This window comes from Dromaius novaehollandiae, chromosome Z (genome assembly GCF_036370855.1).
Source record: "Dromaius novaehollandiae isolate bDroNov1 chromosome Z, bDroNov1.hap1, whole genome shotgun sequence".
Lineage (NCBI taxonomy): Eukaryota > Metazoa > Chordata > Aves > Casuariiformes > Dromaiidae > Dromaius > Dromaius novaehollandiae.
Window position 1 is genome coordinate 34,311,172 of NC_088132.1, and position 25,612 is coordinate 34,336,783.

Here is a 25,612-nt window from a genome sequence, read left to right on the forward strand (position 1 = left end):
GACCCGCGTCCCGGGGGTCGCGGGGAGGCGGCTGCTGCTGCTGCCTCGGTGCGCGCAGGCCGAGGCGATGCGGGCCCGCGGCGGGCGCGGGGCAGGGGCAGGCGGTGCCCCCGGCGCGGAGGAGGGTGTGTGCGCGCTGACACCCGCCTGGAGGAAGTAGCCGCGGCGGCACCAGAAAACGAGGAAGCGGCGGCTCCAGCGGCCCTGAGCGCGGGTCCAGCCCGCTCCCGCCGGAACCGCGGCCCGGCCCGGCGGTGCCGCCTGAGAGCAGCCTCCGCCGGGCGCCCGCTGCGCCGCGCCGCGCCTCCCCGCTCCGCCCCGGCTCCCGCCGCGCCGCCACCCCCCGCAGGTAGGAGCCGCCGGGCGGCGGGGGCGCCCCGCCAGGCGGCCTGCGGCAGCGGTGAGTAGCGGCGCCGGGTCTCCCTGCCGCCCCGCCGGCGGCGGCGCCCCCTGAGGCCCCCGCGGGCCGTTATGGCCGGGCGGCGGCGGCGCGGACCGTTACTGCCGGCCGCCGTGGAGGTGCGGGCGGGAGGGGGCGGCAGGGCGGCGCCGGGCGGGAAGGCGGCGGCAAGGCGGCGGCGCTGGGCGGCTGGAAGTCGGGCAGGTGCGGTGCTGGGCGGGGGAGGGGGCGTGCGGCGCCGGAACGGGAGCGAGGGGGCAGAGCCGCCAGCCCGGCGGCGCTGGTGCGAGGGGGCAGCAGCCCGGCCGGGAAGCGGCGTGAAGGCGTTTGCGTTGCGGGGCTTTCGGACATGAGTACGAGGCGCCCAGCGCTGGGGTGGCTTAGGCGCAACGTTTCCGTAAGACAGTCGGGTTGAATTCCGTCTTAATAGGTTACTGTGGCGATAGGTTTTTAGACAAAGCCAAGTTTGTAAGAAGTGAGTGTAGCGGTTCGGAGCGGCGCTGTACTAGTTCAAAGATTTGAAGCTTGACAAAATATCTTTAAAAACGCGCTGCTTTCTTATCGGACTTCCTTATTCTGCTTCCAAGAAAACGGCAGTAGTGTCACGACAAGCGCAGCAGTCGGTTGGATGCTGTGGGCCTGCTGCCTGGCGCGCTGCTGCTCGCTTGGCCTGTCCTGGGGCGTCGTTTGCGCCTCTACCCCTGGTAGTTGGCCAGGTCAGCTGAAAGTGATGATTTTTGGGCAAAGTCAAGCGATACTTTTTTTTTTAGGTGCTGCTGGCACTGACTCCAGTGGCAAACGGGGTCCCCATTTGGCCAAAGCTGTATTGGGAAATATTTCCATTTTAAAAGGAAACATATGCCTTTTAATGTAGTGAAACGCTCATAATTTTTGTTGATGTTCTTTTCTGTCGGGCTGCTTTTATACTTTTATCCACAGAAACGTAGATCTCCTTTAGGTTAAATCTGCAGCCTAATCTATAGGCACAGCTGTCCTGTACAGATCTCGTATCAGAGCCTAAATCCATATATTTTTACGGGATCAGCAGCTGTAAATTGTAGCAGCATAGAGTACTTTAAGGCAGCCCACTTAGGGGAACTGACTTTTTTTTTTTTTTTTTTAATCCCTCTGTTGAGCACTGAACAATAAACACGCAAATAAGGAAGTTTGAATGTTCTTAATATTCTGACAGTTTTCCTGTGGGGGAGAAAGATCATAGTTTGGTGAAGATAAAATAATTTGGACTAAGGGGTTTAGAATCAGTTAGGATGATCAAAATGGCTGAAATAGAGAACAGCAAATAATTGCTTCAGTTTTCACATTCAGTTGAAATAACTACAAAATCCCAAGAAGAAATACAGTTAGTGTGTTCTGGTTTTGTTTCTGTTAAAAAAAAATATTAACACTGTGAAATCAAAGGTAAACTGTGCTGCTCTTCCATTTTCATGTTGTTGTGGTTATAATGATATAAGAACAGAATTTGATCTGAAGTCTTGAGAAGACAAAAGCTGAATTTATTTTTAGAAGCAGCTAACAGGTGTCTTTTTAAAAGTTGTGTTGAGCACAAAATAACATTTCAGAAGACTGATGGTAAAAGTATAAATTGGTTTAAGCATCTTTAAAGATGCTGATGGCAAAAAAAGAGTTGTATGGGGCATTTCCTTACTCTGCTGTCCTTTCTTCTGGATCTGCCCTGCCAGGGACATTGAAAGCAGAAGTCGCTTCTGAAATGTATGTTGTCGTCAGAGGGCATGGGATCACAATGTGGTTTTTTTTTTGGTTGGTTTTTTTTTTTTTTTTTTTTGCAGATTACACCTCTTTTTTCCTTCCTAATACTTTTCTAATATACAATATTTGGCAGCCATCCGTGAGTCCGAGGTATTGCTAATTTGAATATGGTGACTGTAAGAAACTGTTTGCTCTAGCATCTGGATGCACTGGAGCTATTAGGTAGCATTATCCTTTTTTTTGGCTTTACAGGCTTTTGGGTCAGTACCTAGAGGTCTGTGGTATGAGACTGGCTGGGCCAAAGTCTGCTTTCAGATGAGCGTGTCTAGTTCCAGAATAACACAGCTGAAAAGAGGAACTTGTCTGCTTTTCTATTGTAATTACAAAGACTACGGCGCATGTCTCTGAATGTGAGTAATAGTTACAAACAGACCATTCAAATGAGCTATATAAAGTGACTGCTTTTGTACTTAAAGGTAAAAATGTACTTAAGTGAGTTACTTGCACTGGGGCTCGAATCCTTGTACTGTTCAAGGTACCCATTTCTTTAGTTCTAGCTCAACTGGTCCTTTTTAAAATCTGAAGCTGGTCTCGCAGGTGTTTGTGAGTATGAATAGTAATGTCCAGTCATAAGAATGAACACTTCTCACCTTGCAAGGAACTGCACGATCAGATTCTTAATTTTTCACTTAGGGAAAAAATAGTATTTTATTACAGGAAAACAGGTTTTATAATCAAAATTTAACAGTAGTCTTGCTTGCATTTGACAAAGTAAGAAAATCTTGGAGGAGGAAATGAAAGTAGCTCACCTGATGTGTCAACTGGCATTTATAGAAACACTTTTACAGTGAAACATTTTTTCCCAATATTTGTAGTTTAATTTGATTAATCCTCTTGTTTATTCTCATGAGTAAAAACATCTTAAATTTTGCTGGATCAGACCCTGTTCTGGTATGCAGTATAGTACATTACACAATTATTAGTATTTATTTTGGGCATAGTAAAAATATGTTGATTGCAAAGTTGGTGGTTAAGCTTTGTGTTTTCCTTCTGTAATTTTAGGTTTCAGCAGCAAGGTTACATAGTTGGTGCAGTGTAGTGTGGTTTTATGCTTTTCATTTTACAACATAAAGAGTACTGTGGAGGCATAGAATTAAGCAGAAGGACTGAGAGCAGAAAATAGTCTTTTTGCATTATGGCTGAAAACGCTTGGCCACCGACTTCTGCATTGCCTGTCGGCAATGAGGAAACTTTGCACTGCAACTGCCAGAAGTATGAAGGAGCTTGTACGCTCCCGCATCGAAAGAGGTGAATCCAGGATTTGCTGTAAGAAAGGATAATGGATAAACGTTCATAATGTTTGACACACAATATCATCTGCCTCAGAAAAATAAAATAAAATTGTGTAGCTTGTCTTCACATTCCAAAGTTAAAATTAGGTTGTAACTTCCTGTCTGTGTGCGTGCAATGACTAAGTGACCACTTCTGTAAGCATGTCTTTGTAGAAAGAAGGAAAGAAAGGGGAAAATATTTGAGACCCTGTGGGATCCTAGAGTTCTAAGGACAGTCCAAGATATGTAAGATGCTGCAGCCTTGCCGTTGTACCAGATACCAGAACAATTGCAAACTGAACAAATATTAGAGCCTAAATAACTGATATGCAGAGGTAGGATACAGAGTACTGCTCTGTGCAGTTTCACTATCACTCAGTTTGTAGCTAGCTGATGTTGGGATGTATTAATCTGAACAGCTAGGAATACCATGACTTTTCTCCAGTTTTGTCCTAATTTACTTTGGGATAGTATTCTTCAGAACAGATGAGGGATGCCGGATGTCCCAAATGCACAAAACCTAATATGCATAGCAGCTCTTCCTTTCAAAATTCATGGAGGCAGTGCAAGGAATCTTCCAGCACTGGTGTTCCATAGAGGTAAGCTGGGAGGTCCTGAATGCTTTTGTAAAGCAGTAGAACTTGTGGCACTGTAGCGCATAAATCTAGCCACAGTAGTGAAACAGCCACTAGGCTAGGGATGGAGTTGAATTTGGCAGGAATCACAATTGTGGTTGGAGGAAGCTGCAGAAAATGTGGGCAATAATTGCAGGAGAAGTTGGAACAAAATATGTACAAGGGAGAAAAGCATAGAATTACATAAATATTTTATTATTATCAGGTCCAAAGATATAGTCTAACTATTTTAAAAAATACTTTAAAATCCTTATCTTAAGCAGCAGATTGGGTGAAATGAGTTAAATGACTGGGAGTCATCATATCATGCACGACCCACAGCTATCCTTCCCACACCCTCCTGGATAGCCTTTCTCTCTCTCTCTATTTTTTTTTTCCCTGCTTGGTTAAGATAATGAAGTAAGCAAGGGGATTAAAAAAAAAAAAGAGGTAAAAAGCCCCACAGTTTTGAGACCTTAGCACAGAACCTGTAGAAGTCAGTGCAGTTTCTCTTAGCTAAACCCAGTGTAAGTGAGAGAGAATTAGACCTGTAGGATGCCAGATCTAAAAAGCTAAAATGTGTGCTGACCACCAAGTGTGAAGTTCTGTTTTTAATAATACTAATTCAGATTCCAAAAGTGACTCTACAAATTTCAGAGGAATTAATCTCAGTTTAAAATGATGTCTCAGTATTTTTTTAGAAACTGATTTTTCTTTTTCTTTTTTTTTCTTTTTTTGGTAGAGTTGCCTGAAGAGTTTATTTCTTCATTTAGACAGGAAAACTGAGTTTAGAAATCAGCTGCGAGTGCAGATGTTTTTTCAATGCTCTTGAAAAATATAGTAGAGCAAAATTTGAACTGAAATATCCTTTTCAGGGTTTCATTTGGAAAGAATACAGAAAAGCGAGCTGATAGGTATACTAAGCAGGTATCTGTGGATAAGCTCCTACTCTGGGAAACTCAGCCCAAATTTGCTAACCTGAATCAGGATAACTAATTCACTCTATGTAAAAACAAAACCAAGGTTCTGACAAGGTGAATATCTCCAACATTTGAAATATAAGGAATGTAATTAAAGTGAGTGACATTAATGCAGTCTCTCTCTGAGACAAAAAGTTAAATTTTACTGCATTTCAAAGAATACATATGAATTCCATAGTATTTTCCTCAAAAGTTAGTAAAGCAAATAGCAGGTTGTTTAAGTAAAGATTATTTTTGTAAATTAGATAATGGGATTAGCTATGTTTTGAATCAGTGGAACATCTCATAAATTTACGAGAATGATGTCCGCATTAAACTAGCGTCAAGAGGAAGAAAGCTCATCAGAGCAATTCTGACTCGGAGGCTATCATTGATGCAGGAGTCTGAGTATGAACAAGGTAGATGGCAAGGGAGGTATTAAGCCAATATTCTGTCCTCAGGTCTAATGTGCTATTGGTAAGATGTCGTACACTGCTTAGGTGAGCTCAGCTTCTTTGTCTGTCTTCATCCAGTGAAAATAACACAGATCTGGTTAGCCCAGTATGCACTTTTACATGCAGAAGTGCAGAAAAAAAGTCTCATAAGGGGAGAGTGAACTAAAATCCAGTGGAGCTCTTCTCTGCAAGGGGTGCAACTCTATTCCCTTGAAAGCAGTGGTATACTGAAGGAGAGATGTTGCTAGCATGGATCTGATTGCCTTTGACTCCCGAGACCCAAGTGTGGTCAAATGCAGGCAGCTTCTTGTGGCTTTGTGTCTGGATCTGTAGCAAACCCATGAAGTCACTTGAGTGCTGAGCCCATCTGACAGATGGAGGGCAGCCACGCTATCCTGAGCCGTATCTAGGCGTTGGAAACATCTGAACCTACATACTGCACTGAGGAGGCACAGAGCCCAAGAGAACGGGCGTACAAAGAGGAGGGCTTCGCAGCCACCCTGCTGCAGGCATGCCACTTCGTGCAGGAGCTGCTCGGCACCAGGTGGCCAAGAGCTGAAGAGGGGCCCTGGCATGGCACAGGGCACGCTTGCGTTGCCAGCCTTGCGGCTGGACTGGGGTTGGTGAGGAAGGCCGTGCCTCTCCATCCTCCTCTGCCTCGATTGGTACCCGTGCACGTGCCAACTGATTGCTGGTAGTGAAAATTACGTTGGATCATTCATAAGTGTAACAACTGATGTAATGCAGAGGATGGCACAAAGTAAGAAAACGAACCTGATTACAACATATTTTTCCCAGCTTGGCAGCTTGTGATGCAAGAGCTCGGGAAATACAGCCTGCTGGCCCAGAACGCGCAGAGGCCAGGTGCATCCTCTCTGTGCCTGGCGCGCGACAGGGGCCTCGTCAAGAGCATCGCACCCGTCCAGATGCTGCCACCAGGCTTCCTCTGTGGGAGGGGAGGGGAGGGGAGGGCTCTGCTCTCTGTAGTAGCATTTCTGAAACGCTCTCATGCTCTATGTGAGAGGTGAAGCATGTGGTTAATCCAAGTGGTCGTTTGCTGGCTAGAAGGGATTCCCACCCATTAGAAGACTGCTTGATCCATTGCCTGATGCAATTAGGGGTGAACTTTTGCTGGCTGGGCTGTGCTGCTTGTGCTGAGGATAGAGGATGGTGTGAGGTGAGTACACAGACTTCATCTGTGAAAGCTCTTGATTCATGCTAAATGGTATTGGGAGCTTTTTGTTGTGTAATCTGCTTTTCTGATACATATCTCCTCACAAAAGCTGGTTGGGAAGAGCTGGCTCCATTGCTGTAGGATGCTGTTGTTGGAGAAGCCTCCCTTTGGGTTGCCTCCTAATTAGAAAGCCATTATACAGACTTTACTTAAGAAATTGATCCTTAATGTTGGCAGTGTTGCTATGTGAGCTAGTATCACATCTTCCTTTCAAAAAAAATATGCTTGTCCTTTCTTCCATACTTCGCTGAGTATGAACTGTTGCCGAGTGTAATTGCCAGCAGGAGATGAGCCAGTGTCAGTTACGTTGCCTTTGCAGCAGAGTGTTAGCCTTGCTATTTCCTCATACCGAGAACATTTCAAAGAGTAAAGTAACTTGGCACAGTTTTTATAGACTCTAGGAAGTGGCACTGAAAAGTCTTTATCAGCTTTGTAGCAACTTGCCTATTCTGGGAGCAGGGAAAGCAGGCTATTTTTCTTCCTGTTAGAATCTTCTACCTTGAATAGAGCAGGATGCTGCAGACTGTGTTTCGGGTGACAGATGACCTTGATCTGAAGGAGGAACCTGCCTAAATTTGCTGTTCTAACTCACAATGAGTTCATTGAGACTTCCATTCAGCAACAGGTTCTAGCAGTCCTGGAGACAGAACAGTGTGTTTCAGTGAAACAAATTAAGTAAAATGGGATGCAATTGTTCTTGTTTTGTTAATCACTTAAAGGTGTGTGATTGCTAATATTCCCGTCTGAAAAACTGAGGTAATAGTCTAAAACATACAAATACAGACAAGGAACTAAGGCTGAGACAGGCAAAGCTGCACAAAGCAGTCTACACCCTCCTAGTAACTTTGGAAATGTCAGGCTGTAACAGCTAGTTGGAAAAAAAAAAAGTTGTCAAATGCTTTATGGAAGCAGAAGTCAAACAGATCTTTTGAGTCTTCACACTACTAAAAGCAAAATGTTGTTTGTTGCCAATTTCCAAAGAAATGTGGCCCTGAATAGCTCTAAAAAGGAGCCAGGCATTTTGTTCTAGTCCTATGATGGCTTTGTAACTTCTACTCCGGTGGAACAATGTTCAATTTCTGCTGGGATATCTCTTACTTTTGAGGAGGAGGTTTTACTTTTCTTCCATCTTCTGTTTGATAATAGTGACTTCTTCCTAGAACTGATGGCAATTGAGTTCAGAGAGATGTCTTGTTCACTGGAGTGTATGCAAAAAAAAAAAAAGGGAAAAAAAAAAAGGAAAAAAAAAAGAAAAAAAAAAAAAAGGAAAAAAATCCTACGGAATGACAAACAAGCAAAGCTATGGACTATGTCTGTATCCAAGTTCAGGGCCTGACCTTCTGAATGAAGCCAAGCTATCTCTGTTCTCACGGTAGTGAGAATCTACAGTATCACCAGAAAAATAAGAAAATGGAGAACCTTGAAAGAAGATTTTACAGTCACTTTTAGTGAAAGCCTGATGGAAGTTTGATGTGCCTTAGCTTAACTGTTTTGCCTTGTCCATAACTGTTTTGTCATAGCAGCCTCTAGATTACAACCTTAGTCTCCTGTGAAAAGAGGAATATATTCCATTTGGAAACATGCTGTGCTGAGATACTTAATATCACTGCATCATTGAACCTGAAAATATCCAGGACATTGGATAGAGAGTTACAGTTATTTTTGGTGATTCTCCTTGCAAATATACTGATAGCATTTTTATTTTATTTCTCACATGTTCTCGGTGACTTTGTAAGTTCATTTCACAGCTCTGTCTGAGCTGCAGTAATAGCTTCTGTGTATCATATCTCAGTTAGAAGTTTTAGTTTTTACCCTGTGAGTGCTAGTAATTCTCTTCACTTGTATCTTTTTCGGTTCTCACTTGCATCTATTTCAGTTCATTCCTTCTCTTTCATGACATACTTTTAAGAGAGCAGATAGTCTCCACCCTGTGATGATTAAGTGTGAACTTTGAGAACAACTTAAAGAAACCAAATCTGACTAGTAATCAAACAGGTGTAAACACACAAGATTCAAGACATTATTAGGCCTCCCAGGAGGGGTTCTGTCAGGCAATAAAACAAAGTCCCAAAAGTAAAATCTTGCATTACGCTTCTTTTTCTAAAAGTAGCCAATTGTGTTGCCCTGTAGTGATGAAGGTCTGAGTCTACCTGTTTCGCAGCTCTGAAGCTGGACAACAAGGACCCTAGATGGAGAAGAGACTGTGATTCTTAGGAAGTTCCTGAGTAATCTTTTAGCAAAGTTCAAAGATATCTTGCAGTGCCCCTTCCTATCTTGTATATCTGCATCAGACTCCAGATGTTTTTTGAACAGTTCTTGGTTGTGTTTTCATACAGCAATGAGCTGCCTGAAAGTGCTTTCTGAATCACAGAAATAAATTCTGAAGCTCTGCTGGAGTACTCTTCTCTTGAAGGACAACATCCAGCTTTGGATAGACACAACATTTTAATAAAAAAGTATGAATATGTGGAGCAGTGGAGGATTTGCTTTAAGTATTCACAGAAAGTCTAAATGAAAGCATTAGCCTACCAGCAGCTAATTTCACATCAAGTTCAGTCATTCTGCCCTTGATTCCTATGCAAGTCAGAGAATTTTTAGTTCAGGTGAGTTAGAAACAGAACTGAGCTCTGTAATTTCTGTATACCCAAATTTTATGACCAGTGATTAGAATGATTACATTGCTTTACAGGTAATTTTGTTTTGGACAGCAGTATTCACTTTGTGATCCTTGAATACTCATGAATTTCTCTTTTAAGAGTTCATGAGAAGTAATTTAAAAGAATCAAGCTCTTCTTCAGCAGGTCTACATTTGCTATACTGGTCTTCACACATATACCAGAAAATCTAGGGGAATCTGCAAGTGAAAAAAAGTTGAGACTCGCTGCTTAGGTATATCAAGTTGTTATTTGCTTCCTGGAAAGGCCCTTAATTTGAAACAAAAGTAGAGAGGTACTTTACATGTCACATAACTCAGCTAAATAGTTTCTGAAGCATTCAGAGGTAGCTTTTGCCTCCTTCAATGGACTTCTGCTACTGTGCACCCCAACCCAGGCTTTTTTATCAGCATTAGGAAGAGTTGGCTCTCCCTGTACTCTTCTTAGTCATTGCAGAGCCACAGGTGGTGTTGGTGAAGCTCTGCCTGTGCCCAAAAGGGTTTGTTCACACCTTGTCGCAGTGGGGTAACTTTTTCCCAGGAGACTAGAGAAGGGTCTGCCAGGGGTGTCTTGAATGCTTTCCTTTGGATGTTAGTAAATCCCCACTGGTTCCATTCTTATTTTGATAGCTTAATGGGTACCGATCACAGTAAACTACTTCGCCCGAAAGGGAGCATGCTTCCATCCAAACAATGCAGTCTGTTTTAGGGTGGAAGTGTTTGCTTTGACAGGAGGCATCTTTCTGCTGGAGGCAGTGGTTGCATTCGTGGCAGCCTAAGAGTTCCTTAGGCAGGAGGCTCAGAAATGGTCACTAGAGCGTGGCCAGGGTGGGGAAGGGAGGGTTACGTTAGTTTTCTTTTTCGAAAGAAAAGTAAAAAGCAAAAAAGGTTTTCTGTTGCTCTTGTTTGGGGTTTTTTTTTTTTTTGGCTTAAATATGTGTGAAAATAATAGGGTTTCTACCCCCAGGGAAAAAAGTAGCTCTAATTCAGAAGTGCCTGACAGTACTTTTTCAGTAACGTTCTGAGCTTTTGAAAAGATCAAAACATAAATAATATTTCAGAGGAAAACTATGACTTGTGAAAGGTTGCCAGAGTTAGAAAAGTCCGAAAAGGAAGGTGTTATGAAAGAGACAGGATGGAGTCCTAGCATCGAAGAAGAAGGGTTTCCACTGAGCTCTGCCCCTCTGTGACCTCAGTACAAAAGCTCGTGGAAGGCACCAAAGAAGCTTAAAAAAACTCCAGAATAAATTCCATTTTTTAGAAGTCACACTGTGGCATAGGAGACTCCTAAATAACGTATGAATGCTGTGGTGCTTTTTCTAAGCATCTGTTTGCCTGACAGCGGGGCAGTAATAGTGTTGCCAAGTCAAGTAGTATCTCCTGAGGAAATATTTCAATAGCTACAGTGCCCAGAGTCATCTGATGATACCAGAGTGTCAGCTGCAATTTAGAATAAATGAGGGCCTTTCTGACATGCTTCAATGTAGATAAAAACATCTGTCTAACCTTCTTCCATATAGATAAAAATGAGTTTGGAAAGCAAAGCCAAAGAAAAATATTTTTTAGATCGCCCTTTTTTTTTAATGCTTTGGATGAATGAATCTGTGATACCAGAGGGAAGAAAAATGACGTTTCCTCGAAATCTGGTAGATGAAGCCTCAATATCACCTGTTCAGCAGGCAGTTTTCTGTTCTTAATTGGCCAGAAAGCAGAGGACCTGCGTGAACTAGGAGAAACGTTGTTTCATCTTAAGCTGAGAAAGCCACTAGCAGCAACTCTGGAAAACGTGAGAACACACAAAACCTGCCACAGATTGGCAATCCCACAGATTACTGAGAGTATTGTTAGGTCCAAGCTGAGAGCACCTGTGCAGAAACGTCTTCTGGATCCAAAGATACCACACTTCCTGCTTTGCTTCCTGACAGAATTTAATTAAACTAGAGTTCTGTTAAAGAATACATCTCTGTTTAAGAAACCTAGCAGGAGTGCAGTAGTTGTCCTAAAAACATTGCAAAAAATCAAAAGTACATGAAAGAAGGAGAGTGTTCCTGAAACTGAACTGCTGTAAAGTAAAATAGGTACCCAAAACAGAGACTTCTGTAAAAGTGCTAAGGAAAGAGACCAAAGTTGAAGCAACAGTAAAAGTGGAACGTGCTTAAACACTGACAAATACATTTTGTGCATCTGTCAGTGTTACCCAGGAGTGCGTGGAGCAATAGGAAAGCCTTTGGAGTGGAAAGAAGGCATATTTTAGAGTCTGAAGTGCAGAGAAAGAATAGTTGACCTTGATGAGTGAAGTGTGGTGATGCTGGAGTCTGAAGGAGAAGATGCAGAGATCAGAGACATCCTTTTGGTTGTAGAAGGAAAGCAGTTTTCTTTTCGTGGTGACGGAGGCCTGAGTAGGAGTGGTGGAAAAGTTATCCTAGGCTGCAAGGTGGTCAGATAGGCAGTAGGTGGAGACTGAGACATGCTGCCTTAGGCTTCAGTGTGTAGTCAGGGCTATTCCCCAAGGAAGACTGGGATCCTGCAGGAAACATGATGGTGATCCCATGGACATCTGTTTTGCCTTTGAGCCAATACCACAGGCATCTCCTTCAGTATGGTGAATTATATGGAGACATTATATGGAGATTATATGGACATTACATGGAGATGCCACTGTCTATAAAAGGTATAAAACTCATCGTTGTTATCAGTTAAACTAGGGAAGATCTCAGATTTTTTGCAGGAGGTCAGAAAGTTCACCCTGGTGTCCTAATCAAACTCTAGTTTGCTAGAACTTCAGCTTCTGCTCCACTTCCTTCCCTAGCTACTTGCTATTAAACACTCACTGTGTTCTTCCTCAATATCTGCATAATATTCTCATAAAAATTCCTCTCCTAAGGTCTGGATCGAAATAAAATCTTCATGTTTATGCAGGAAGGTAAAGCAGGTGTTTAAAGGTAATCTGATGAATCAAATTAAGACCATCATTTAGCTGCCTAGACAGACTGGAAGGTCATTTTAAAGCTGAAGGTGAAGAAATGAGAACTGAACGATCTTTTAAATCCATTTTATTTGTTAAAATACTATAAAAATATGAATATCTGCTTTAAATATGAAGCAGTAACAGTGGATTTGTAATACTTTTATGGTAATGATCTTGGAGTTTACATCAGTATGGAATGTACCATTAAGGTTATACTTACCTCTGAAAGTACCACAGTACGTAATGTACTTAATGAAATCACCATCAAATGTATATTTCTCATTCTATGTGTACTTAATTCCTTTCAGCTTTGATGTGTGTTACATAAGGAGAAAGCATAGATAAGAATCTTAGAATGAAAAATTGTAGTGCTGTTCAAAGATGTACTGGTCTTGCTTTCAAGAATACTAGCTAATCCAAAATTTTTGGAAAAATTGCATGTTCACGTTGTTCAAATTTTTTTTCAGGATATAATCAGGCAACCGTAGAAGTTAAAAGTTAGATGCTTGGATCTGTTGGTTCACCCTGCACTAGAACAGTATTTCAGTCAGAGTTTTTCATCATTCTGTGCTGTCTAGTTATAAATGTGCTGCAGTATAACCATTCTTGCAGTTCTTTTGGAGCCTTTCTTCTGTCTTGCCCATGCAGAAGAGACTCACTCTATACTTTACTTTCAGACATTGCTCACAGAACATTACATTAAAAAACAAAGGTAGGAGAAAAATTAACCCCATTCAAATGAAGAGCTTAGTCAGAGCTGTGTCTCACCACTACATGGCTTTTGGACTTTGGTCTCAGTTTAGTGCCTTTACTCATCTTATTATAGTTGGATGAGTAGACCTAACCAGCTGTCCCCAGGTCTCCTTCCACATTCTTGTTTGGTCTTTGTAATGAGATTCATATTTCTACATATTATTGTCTAGTTAGAGTAGAGGTTAGTGCCTCAGTATCACTGTGCTTGCTGCTGTGCTAACCTTTGTATAAAATAATGGATTTATCCTTGTCTAAGTAGGTGAGGTGAAAGAGAAGCAAGCTAAGGGTAGCCATGTAGACAGCAGAGGTTCATTTCAGTGCTTTCCCAGTTGAGTCGTACTGTCTTCCTGAGTTTTGCTCTTCTATTTTGTGTGAATATTCTGTTTCCCTAATGCATGATATGCCAAACTCTTGCCTTAAGTTTGGAGTACTCGCTGTCTGCAACACTGAGCACATCACTGGTACAGAGGCTACCTGAGAGGAAGTGGGAACCTCGTTTTCCTATATATTTGCATATTGCCTTTTTTTTTTCATGCAAGATAACCACTATATTTGCTTGCACTTGTAGCTTCCTTAAAAGTCAAGTGTCATGGCTATGGGGAGAGCTGTACTTTAGACCCTCTTTTACTCTTATGTGCAAGTGCTTCCCTCGGGTAACCAACCACACTTCCTTCAGCCCTCTCAGGAGTGAAGTCTTATGTTTAGCCCTTTGGGGACTGAATCTCCATCTCTCAGCCTTGCATTTGTAGCTGCGCTAACTTGGCGAGCTCAGCGTTATTTGGCCCCTGTAAGAATTGGGGGGGGGAGAAAATGTGAATCCAGATGCATTCTCTTTTATTGTTTTAGTGGTCCTATAAGGATATTTGAACTCTGGAAAGGAAGGGAAGATGTGAAGGTCCAAGAGAACAGCTATCTCAAACCTACAATTTCTTCCAAAATAAATAAGAAGTTTTTAAATATTATTTGATGTTTCTATGTATATTTGGCTCCTTGCATGTCTGTGTAGCTGGACCGTGTCTGGACTACATAAGTCCAAATGTTTCCAAATGTTGCCACACACCCGCAACACCCTTTGTGTATTAGGCAAGCTAAAGAAACCTTTTCTGAACTTTCTCAACACTAGCCTGTTTTGCGAATGTGTATTTGGAAAGCCTTTGTTGTCTGAAGCAATTATGAATAAGTGGCTTGTGATATTCCCCATATTTTAGAAACTTTTTATAGAAGATATTTGTTTGTTTGAACTTTGAACTTCTCCATCTCATGTTCTGAAGAACTAAGAACTAGTCCCTCATCTCCAGGGTTGAGCTACAGGTCTCTGCCACTGACATTCAGAGGGTAGAACAGGGGATTTTTTCTCTTTTCTAGAGACTATAAACTGTTGAAAAGGAACAACATTTTAAAATGTACTTATCACAGGAAGACATTAGGTATAGAAATATTTTTGCCTAAAAAGTGAAGAAAAACTACTGTTTTTTCCTCATCTTTAGCTAACAATGAATGGCATCTTGCCTAAAAAAGTCATAGGATTACAAGAAATTAATTAGGTATGAGAGTTATTCTGACTAACGTGAAAATGCAGGATTTTTGTAGAAGCAAGTTTTCATAAATTCAGACTCCTGAATTTGTTGTATTGCAAGTAAAACTCTTAAGTTAGAACAGCAGCATGAGAAGTATCAGCACCTGAAAAGCATCCATTGGTCACCCGGCTGCAGCAGGCCAATGTTAGCATTGGCAGTGGAGGTTTCTCATATACCCCCCTAACATATTGCCTTGATATTTTTCTTAGTTTCCCTATGAAGTTTTTATTGATCTTTCGACAGGAGTAGCATATGCTAATTTTAAATATGGAATAACCTAGAATATGACATATATTTTCACTAAATAGGTCACCGACATTCTGTAGTCATGTCTCTTTGTGAGAAGCAGCAATACTCAGCAAAGAGCTTGAAGTCTTATTTATATTAGTTGTGTATTTAGTGTTATACCTAAGTACTTGTTTTCTGTGAAAGACTATATGAGCGTGCTTTAGCTTTTGCAGGGAGTGGCAGGATTAAGTTCCCTGAGTATGCACTCTCGTGTTCAGGGACCTTCTGGTCCGTATCAACTCAAACTCCAAATGGATCTTCAGCACATGCCGGTGAAACAGTGGTTTTGTCATGGACACTGTATCATGAGTGTGTCAGAAAATAAAAACCTCTTCCTGGATAATGTTAAGACAATAGGACATTTGTCAGTAGTCTAGCTCTTGGAAATAGGCAGGCAGCCTGCCTAAAAGAGAGCTCTGAGGTCATAGTCTCAATAAAGAAATCCAAGATGTTTGAATGCAGACCTATCACAGATACTTTTACCAAACACGACTCCACCATAACTACTCTTCCTTCAAAATATTTTCTTCTGTCCATCTGTGATGCTGTCAAGTTGGGGTCCAGAACTTGTGATATTTGTTGTATTTTCAAGAAAGTTCTGACTTTGATGTGAAATAATCACTTATATTTCAAATATTTTTTCATCTGGTTTTCTAAAGAACAAGGCTTATGCAGTCACTAGACTATCAGTCTCTCCCTGGTAGCTTTTTAACTTTAATCAAATTTTTCAGTGGACAGGATCCCAAGGATAGTCCAATAAATCATTTATGGGAATAAATAAATGTGTGGAGAGAAGAATGAGCCAACACAGTTCCTCCATTGCAGGAAAATATGAGCTCAACATTTTCAACACATACCTTTTTTTTCTTTAATCCTGCAAACAGCACATTCCTAGCTGCAGCATGTATTTCCCAGATATCCAGTAGTTAGCAGATGAGGAGAAGGTGCGGAGTACTTGAGAAGTGGGAGCATGTTGGGGTTTGTGAGGATTTTGGAAGAAGGAGCAAGAGGGAGCCTAATGGGAGGAGCTCAGTTTATTCCTTGAAGGCCGTAGTGCACTAATTCATAGGAAAGCAGGCCTAGTTCACGGAGCAGTTTGCTGCTTCCGTGAAAGTTTTGCATGGTGTTCATTAATTTGAGTTAAAGATGAACAGGAAAAAGAAGATTGAAAGGCAAACCAATTTTTCCTTTTTTGCAAACTTCTAGACAGTGTCTGCTTCCGAAAAATGGTTCAGACAGAGCAGTGTGACTGATCAACAGAGCAGAATGACTGACCTACTTGCCCAAGACCTCTACCCCTCCGCTGGCATGGTGCTGAGTCACTCGTGCTTTGCCCCTTTGCCACCAGTGCTGATGATACTTTTTCAAGATCAGGAGGTTTTGCTTTTGCGTCAAACTGAATATAAAGAGGAAGACAGAATCCAATCTTTGCACCCAGTTTTTGAATAGCCATACAGGATTCTTCTCAATGGCTTCTGTGATATATTTGGGGGATTTTTATTAGAGCCTCCTTTGTTAACCTTTTACTTCTATTCCTTTGCCATTTTAAATACTACTTTGAAGAGAAATAAAGGAAAACTGGGTCACTGAATAATAAGAAAAGAACCCTTAAAGGAAAGGTCTTTAGCAGATTTAATTTGGGCATTTCACTTCAGTGGTACTACACCTGTGTACAGCGGCAGAGTTTCTGACTACCTGCCTTTAGTCAGAGTGAAGCTCTGACTCAAATCCACAAACTCTCTAATTGCTTTAACGAAGCTAACGGTTAAAACTAGAGGTATCATCACATAGTAACATACATTCCAGAATTCATATACTAGAAAGGAATGTATAAAGGCTGAATTTGTCAAAACCTATACCCTTTCACTTGCAGATGTAAACCTGACCGTTCTGGGTACAGGTTGTTTCTTTCTAGCTTAAAATGGATCATAATGGACTTTAAATGGAGAACGGTGTGAAGAATGCAGCCAGCAGGCAGCAAGATGGTCCGGGACAACACCGTTACGTGTTAGCAGGTCGGTCTTTTGAGAGTTGCTGAAATTCAAGCTGCAGCAGGAAGTAACAAGGGCCGGTTCCAGTCCCGCAGTCCTTCAGCAAAGGAGCCTCCCGAGCACAGAGCATCTCCGTTCTCAGCTGGGGGGATCCCAGCCCCAGCCTTACTGGCGTATATCCAACGGTCATGCCAAAGGCACAGCTGCAGCTTGTGTAAAAACACTTGAACTATTTTCAGATCTGATGGTTTGGTAATGACAGCACTGCCAAAGCAGCAGCGTGAAGCTGGGCACTGACTAGTTTCCGGAGCATTTGTCCAGCCTCTCAGGTGAACTTTTAAACCCACAATGAATGTTCTGCTGCAGCAGCTTCACTGCTTTTTATATCTGAGATGAATAGTTCAATTTAACTGGGTATTGCAATGCATCCTACTCCTTTGGAGAGAAGTTCAGAACATGTTTTAGAAACAGAAGAGAAGTTTTACTTGGAGACTGTTGGTCCTATTGCTGGGCATAACTATCTTTTCTGTTTTTCAATGTGTGCTGTGACTTCTAGTGAATAGGTACAGGAGTGTTCTGAACATTTATTTTACTATTCATGAACATGCTGAATGATCAGCAATGGAAAAACTTGGCGTTACAGAGCACACAAAAAGCAGACCACCCAAGAGAACTTGCATCTGGCTGATTAATACTGAAGGGAATATAGCAAATCTGAGACTAACCATTACTCTCAGAAGTAGCTTGATCTCAAACACGGCAAAGTCAAAGTGGATTTTAATTTCAGTTGCTGCTGTGTCAGAATCTTTAGTAGCCAGACAGCACGAGTTTGTAACTCGTTTTTGTCTTAATTTTAAAGTTTTTTACTTTATCCTTTTTAGACATAAAGTTCCTTGTAATCTTTTTTGTAGATGTATGAGTCTAAAGACTGCAGGTGCTTGGAAAAGGATGTGTATACTTCCATAAAAATAAATTCCCACAGGTAGAGAGTGCGGTGGCGTTTTTTTTTGTTTGACTTCAGTTCACTAAAATACTACTTAGGTGTTTTGAACAGCTACCACACAACGCATGCACTATTCTTCGTGTGAGGACTATTATGGACTGTTTTGGCTTTCTTTTCAGTTATGTGCATTTAGAGGTACAGCTGTGGTGGAGGGCCAAAACAGATTGTGCTGTATCACATTTCTGTGTCCAGGCCCACCAAGGCGCTGATGACATTAAGGTTTGGCAGCTGTTGTCCTCTTTGTCCCAACTGCCTCTGCTGTTGAGGGCCATAAAGATTTTCTGGGCATAAAACTCCCTCAAAATTATTCTTGTTTGGTTGTAATTGTGCCAGATTTTGCTATCAGTTTCTACGGCCTTCTTGGAAACCTAGCAGCAAACCTGTTTCCTTCTGCTCTCCCTGGCAGTGAGACTGATGACTTGCACCCTGCCTTCAAGGAGCACTGAGAAGGGATGATGAGTGTTCATCTCCTAAGCAGCAGTGTCTGGTACAGCATGGAGGAAAGACAATGCAACAGGGGTGTCTGAGAGCCATGAGTAGGCAGGGGTGAAGTGCATATAAGGAAACAGGATATAGAGCAATCCCGGTCTCTCTATTTATAAGGACTTTCAGAGTAATAATAATCAAGCAGACCATTTTCAGTGGAATGTTTCTGAAGCTTTATGTATATAGAGATTTTAATGAGAAAAAAAATTTTAGACAACAGTTACATAGTGGAATTCGTTTCAACCTGGTGTTACAAAGAAAAAAATCGCATATTCACTTTACAGAGCCTTTAGTCCTATATTAGCTGCTCAGAGGAAGCATTCAATTCAAGGAAAGCCTTCTTTGTCTTCATCTGGTGCAGGCAAAATTGCCCTTGCAAATGGTGTTTTGTGCAGAATGAATCTTTGATGGTGAGTTACCGGTGACTGCCTTCTGCTGTCTCTTCAGTTATAGCTTGCTTTTGCAACTAATAATCAGAAGGTACATGAATAGATCATTTGGATTAAGAACATGAATGTTCAGAAGAACCAAGAGATTTAAAAGGGAGAGGAGAATGTCATCTTTGTTGACAAAAATTTCTGAAATATTAACTTCAATATAGTAAGTAAGTGATCATCTTAAACCACTGACTTTGGTTGCAGACTGCAAGAGTATTAAATAAGATGGTGTATGCACCTCTGTTTTGTAGAGCTGCAGTAGCTCCACAGCTCCAATTTGTCCCTTCTTTGGGAAGGCAGGAGAAGACTGGAAGATTCACACCACAGGTGACAGGTCACAGTCAGGGCCAAGCCTGATTTTTCCATCTGGTGTGAGCCCTGTGCGTCTGACTTGTTGTACGCGCCACACCACTTTGCCTGCACCTCACATCTTCACAGAGCAGCACAGGTATTTCCATCCTGCTTCTTGACCCCAACCACGAGACTCAGCAGGTCGGTGAGGGTTTGCTGATAGCCATGTTTGGAGCGGGGAGCAGGGAAGGGGTCAGCTTGAAGCACCCCCTGCCGAAAAGGCCTCCCCACCCATGCTTGCGTGACTCCGTGAGTGGTCTTGCACTTTGGCCGCCTGCAAGCTGAGAGGCCTTTTAACCTGATTTATTTCATGCTAATTCCACAGACCACTGCATGGCTTCCCAGAAATCTTGCCTGCCCTTTTAACTGTGAAGGGCAATTGATTCTGCTGGTGTTCTTCCTTTGTTATGCTTGTAGAGTTGCCTAGTTAACCTAGGTCTGGATAATCCACTTACAGATAACAGAGGCTGTCTGATACTTACTGTATACACTTGAGAGTATTAAAAATCAGGTTGTCACAACTGGACTTAAAAGACAAGTAAATCAAAATTCTGGCAATGAACTTGTGAGATATTTCCTGAGGAAAATTTTTGTTTAGTAAGCACAAATAATACAACACAAGAATGTACTGCTAGTTGTTTCCAGCTTTTCATGTATTCTCTGAAAGTCACTTTCAGATGATGAGTTTGTGGATGCATAAGCACTAATAGTTAGTGGGGTTTTTTCCCTTCAAAAGTGATTCTTTCTAGACTGAAAGAAGATGTTGAACTGTTCCTAAATGGAGTTCCTTCTTTCTCACGCCCCAGAAACCATGGATGTAACAATCTGTGACCGCTCCTGATTAAACCGTGATTGGATTTAGGACTCATATGGGGGGAAAAGTGTATGAAAAACTCATAATGTTTCAGGAAACAATTCATGACTCAACTGGTGGACTCAGGATAACAGAAGTAATTGCTGTTGTGGACCACTTTTTGTGACAAAAACCTGCAAATATTCTTGCTTCAGTATAGGTCTTACTGGTGTCTAATGTATTCAGTGCCTGTTCACTTAAATGTTCTCAGCAGGTAGCTAAGGTATTCTTCCCTATATCTATTAGATAGTCATTTAAATGTCACTAATAAGAAAACCAAATCTAGCTTTTGCATTCTGGTGTCTCCATTCCAGTGACTTGAAAGATATAAAGGTAATTCCAGCACAACACCTGCCGTGGGACTTAATGAAAATTAGTTTTTCTGCTCACAGTGTAGGTAGGGGCTGGGATAGCTCAGGGAAGAGGGGGGCACAAGAGGAAAAGCATTGGTATAGCTGAAGTCCTGCAGAGCGCTTGTGCATCCTTTTAGAAATATACTTTATAAATTTAAGAGATTATTTTTTACTGTTAAATTAAGAATGAAAGAATTGAAGCCGTATATATTGTCTTCATTATTATTCTTCAGAGATGCTGATCTTTGTTCTCTTCTGTATTTTTGTCAGTAGTGTGTCTTCATGTTACTTCAGTATAAGTAAGCTGCTCAAAATGGTGTCTTGAAGTTACTTCAATATAAGTAAGCTGTTCAAAATGAAAGCTGTTCAAAATGGCACTATCATATTAATTTGTATTTTTTTCACCCTTAAAATGCCACAGGTGATGTTCTGTGAAAAATCTATGAGAGAGGAATGTTAGCTATTTTAATATAGGACTTTTATCCCTTCTCAGCCTGTTTTTACGCTAGCATAAGCTGGTTATAAAGAGAATTATAATGGCACGGAATTGGAAGGAAGAACTGAATCTTTCCTACCTAGTTCACTTCTTTTACTGGGAAACACCTCAAGGCCAGAACAACAGGATAAATAGAGGTATTCAGTCAGGTAAACTGTCAGGAGTCTGTATGGCTAGGCAAGGACCAGAGGAGAGGGAAAGAGTTATAGGAAACTCTTGTAGTGTTAAAGGAAACTGCTATATTGCTATATAAGAGGGGGAAACTTTCCAATGGGATTTGGAAAAACGTGCTCCAACAAGTACAGACTCTTTCCAAAAAGCTTTTCAGAAATATGTTACCAACGCACTATGTGTGAACTGCCATGTTACTGGTTTATCTCCCCCCACCCTTTTTTTTTTTTCTCAACTGATACTCATGTTGCTTTATTTCCTTTCAGATATAAAACCGTAAATTGCTAATTGGAAAGAAAAAAGCATGGCTTCCAGCACAGCTAACCCTGCTAACCATCTGCCATACTTCTTTGGCAATATTACACGCGAGGAAGCTGAAGAGTATCTGACGCAAGGAGGAGTGAGTGATGGACTGTACCTGCTCCGCCAAAGCCGGAATTACCTAGGTGGCTTTGCCTTATCCTTGGCCCATGGAAGGAAAGTTCATCATTATACAATTGAGAGGGAGCTGAGCGGCTCATACGCTATCACAGGGGGGAAATCTCATGCGAGTCCTGCAGAACTCGTTAACTATCACTCGGAGGAAGCCGATGGCCTTATCTGTCTACTGAGAAAACCTTTCCACCGGCCACCAGGCGTGGAGCCCAAAACAGGACCGTTTGAAGATTTAAAAGAGAGCCTCATCAGAGAGTATGTCAAACAAACCTGGAACCTGCAGGTAAATTCAGACTGGTTTTGCCATAAAGTGGTCTTGGAATTAAGAGAAAAAGGAGAGGTGGCAGTCTTTGTTTCCAGCTCTTGCTGCTGCCGTGTAGTAGCTCAGGTTTGTCGTAATGCAGTGATAATTGCTTGTGTTTTATGAGCAGTGTTTTTTTTCCCCTCCCAGTACATTGTAATAACTTGGCTATGAGCATATTCTTTCCCGAAATTTGGCAAGGTTTATCACTTTTTAGAATGTCTTCAGCTAGCATAGCATTACCTCCCACTGCACTAGCCTGTGCCACTCAGATTTCCACATAAGCCAAAAAATAATAAAGCTAATGAATAAAATAATAAAGCTAATGAATGGGGTACAGAAACTGTTTGTTTGCTTTTGATTCTGAGATTATGTGCATTGTGTGTGAGTGCAGGCAAGCACAGCCACATGTTGACTTGTTTTACATCCTCCCCTCTTAACCTGCATTGTTTCTGTGATGCTTGTTTAGACTGTGTACAAGATAGAGCTTTGTTTTTAACTGCAAAGCACTGCGTGCACTTTTTTTTTTTTTGGTACTGCATGTGTCAAGCAGGAATGTTCAATGCTGAGAGGACTGGCTTTTTTCCTGGAGTGACTGCGAAGAAGCCATTCTTAACATAGAAACCCTAGCGCAGGAGGCTGCAATAGGAATATTATTTCAAAGTGCCTTGGGATGCCCCAAGTTACTATTATCGACTCTCAGAGTTAGGCTAGCTTTCTCCTCTCTTTTGGCATTAGCAAGTAACCTTATGATCCCAGCGGTGCAAAATTTTCAGAGTAATGCCCAAGCTAGAAACCTGACACTCAAACTATATTTACTGCAGCTAGTGCTGAGATTTACAGGTTTTTCTGATGAGTCTGAGCCCAGTCTAGACAGAAGTTGAATTCAAGATGAAACCTGGTGAAACTAGGGGGTTTTGCCCTGATATGCTCAGCCAAATTTAGAAGTGATGGGTTATAGGTGGGTTTAGAAGTGTTTAGGTTATACCTAAAATATTAGCATAATTCACTTTAAAATTGGGAATGTCCTATCTGCTTTTGGGAAAGCATGCATTGATATCTTCAACATAGATGCACTGCAGCAATACAAAGCAACTTGTCCTTGTTCAATTTATTTCAGTAATCTGCCATAGGAAAAGTAATATGGAGGGTTTGTCACAACATTTCAGAGTGACACTGAAGATATATTTAGCTATGTCTCATTAACATAAAAATACGACATAATTTTCCATTGATATTGATTAAGGGCTTGATTTACTGGTTATTTTTCCTTTTGTTTCATACTAGTGACAAAGGGAAGTATCCCAGCTTTGCGACGTTTAGAATATCCTGTGATAGTTTCTGTTTCAATATTTCTATAGCAACCAGAAACAAATAATTATTTGCCGGTTTTGGAGGCCCCAAAGCAATCCGGTATTGTGAGTTTGCCTGTAATGTTTTTATTGGAGAAAACAGTTTCACTGTTCTTCTGTGGTTTTTCTCACTCCAGGGTCAGGCCCTTGAACAAGCTATCATTAGTCAAAAACCTCAGCTGGAGAAATTGATTGCCACTACAGCCCATGAGAAGATGCCTTGGTTCCATGGGAAGATCTCTCGGGAAGAATCAGAACACCGTATCCTCGTAGGGTTAAGAAACAATGGAAAATTTTTGTGAGTACTTCCTTTTCTGTGGTACTGCTATTTGCCAGCAGCGTTTCTACACAGTTCCCATGAATGAATCTCAAGTGAGAGTGTGCCCAAAGAGATGGCCTGTTCACAGTGAGCGACCCCGATCCAGGAGGGCATACATCTTAACCATTTCTATATTAAGCAAATGTCTCCAAGATTAGTTTTCACTTAACTAAAGGCGGGAAACCATAGCAAAAGCATGGGTCACTGTTTTTTTCAGCAAATATTAGGTTTAATTCTAAACGTAGCATCAGAGAGCCCAGTGTCAAGAAAAAATCGTTGAACAGTAGTTAGTGTCCTGTCAAAGCAATATACTAACTGCCTATGTTAGCAACTTTTGGTATCCATAACTGTCACTTTTCCCAGGGGCAGTGCCATTGCTTTGTTTTGCAGTTAAGCAGTAGAAGGAATCACTTTTACCTTGATGATTCCATTTTGTGTCTGTGTCTTCATACATTTACACAACTTCGTTACTGGACTTTGTGAGCACAAACATATCATTTAGGATGGTGACTAGTAGCCATCACGGAGTCATCTCTGTCATCTGGTGAAGATTGGAGATAGTCAAAATCTTCTAACAAAACAGCTTTTCTTTAGGAAAATCCTGATTCGAACAGTTCAAGGTTTTACATTTGCCATTTTTGACAAAAAGAAATGAAGGAAGTATTTACATAATCATCAAAATGAAGCTTAAAGATGATACCCAAGGAAGGATCTGTTAGACCTACATAATTCCTGACAGAAATTTCATACTACCTACATGATATCTTCCAGTGCTTAACTCTCTGTAACTTTTCTATAACTAGTCCAAAGTAAAACCTCAGAAGTATATACAGTGTGGATGTACTGCTTTGGTACCAACCATTTCACTTCACCAAAATGCTCTTGTTGTACCACACTAACTGTTGATGTAGATGCAGCCTTCAAATGTTTCCTTGTATGTGAGATAGTTTTCATTTTCAATCTTAAAAACTTATTTTAGGAATGGAAAACTCCTCTGAATCTTTCTTCTAGTAGAATTAAGTCCTGTCAGGTCTTACCTACTGATACTTTGAGTGTATTTGAAGTCTCATTTCTTGAAATCTCTTCCTTTCCCTCAGTCCTTGAACTCTTTCTGTTTCATGCTTCTTCTCATCCACTTTGCCACAGACCCTCACATTTTCAGCCCATGCTCATTTGTTATTTTAATTTTTATCACTGGACCTTTATAATGTGACATGATAAATTGAGCAAGATGATTTTTTTGCCAAGATTGTAATTATGTTTCTGAAAGTTCTAACTCCTTTATAAGGGAAATTTGAAAACCTTTCTTTTTTAATTTTTTTTAACTTCTAATGCAGATTAAAAGAAGTATCAAAAATGATACAATATCCCATAGAATGGAATTTCTGTGATTCTGTAAGATCAGACCAGCATTTAGATACTATTTGTAAACAGCCGATCTGATAAGTAGTCAAATCTTAGTACTCTTTTAAGTACTTCATTTTGACCAAAACCACCTCCAACTGCTTCATCAGAAACAGTCCAAGGATTGATTTGGCCCTCTATACATGGTAATTCTTTTACCTGTGGAGAGCAGAAAAGTAGGTTACGGTAAGAAAGGCTTATGAATAAGGCAGAGGAATCAAATATATGTGGCTCATTTTAAATGCTATGCAAAAACTCAGAGGAAAAAAAAAGGAAGCTACTTTTCTTCAAAACACTGGATTGCTCAGCTAGCATTTCCTCAGAACAGGGGTGGGGTTTGGAGTGAATGATGGTAGTTTTTTCGCAGACCTGATACTTAACAGTCTCCCTCGTAGACCCTGGTCTCTTCTTAATGTTCTCTGAGCATTCCTACAGTTTTAAATAGAAATACTTTCTCAGCATTTTCCTGTTCCCCTGGGAGATGGCCGAGGAGGCAGTTCTGGAGCTGTTTGCAACGATACATTTGATGGCCTATGGAGGAAGTGGTCAGACCTTGCCCTGTGAGATTGTCTGTGTCTGTGGTTGTGTGTCATAGGTGGTTCTGTTGGACTTCAAAAGGATGTGGTAGATAAACCCTTGGAGGGGAAGATGCTAGCTTTAAGGCTCTTTTTAATCCATGACAAGTGCCATTGGAGCTTGG

General features: G+C 41.3%; 1 protein-coding gene across 6 annotated transcripts in view; it reads left to right on the forward strand.

Moving 5' to 3' along the window:
- Window positions 1-313: 313 nt before the first annotated feature.
- Window positions 314-25,612, forward strand: part of LOC112978814 (tyrosine-protein kinase SYK) — a 55,784-nt gene continuing 30,485 nt past the window's right edge. For 3 of the 6 annotated variants that reach the window (XM_026092543.2, XM_026092544.2, XM_026092545.2), the window contains exons 1-3: window positions 2,394-2,538; window positions 21,368-21,819; window positions 23,327-23,487. In XM_026092543.2, the coding sequence (XP_025948328.1) occupies window positions 21,406-21,819; window positions 23,327-23,487 (575 nt within the window). In that variant the 5' untranslated portion in view covers window positions 2,394-2,538; window positions 21,368-21,405. Of the gene's footprint in view, window positions 401-586; window positions 605-2,393; window positions 2,539-6,525; window positions 6,665-21,367; window positions 21,820-23,326; window positions 23,488-25,612 lie in introns of those variants that run through there. The other 3 variants (XM_064501302.1, XM_064501304.1, XM_064501303.1) reach the window with 3 other exon arrangements.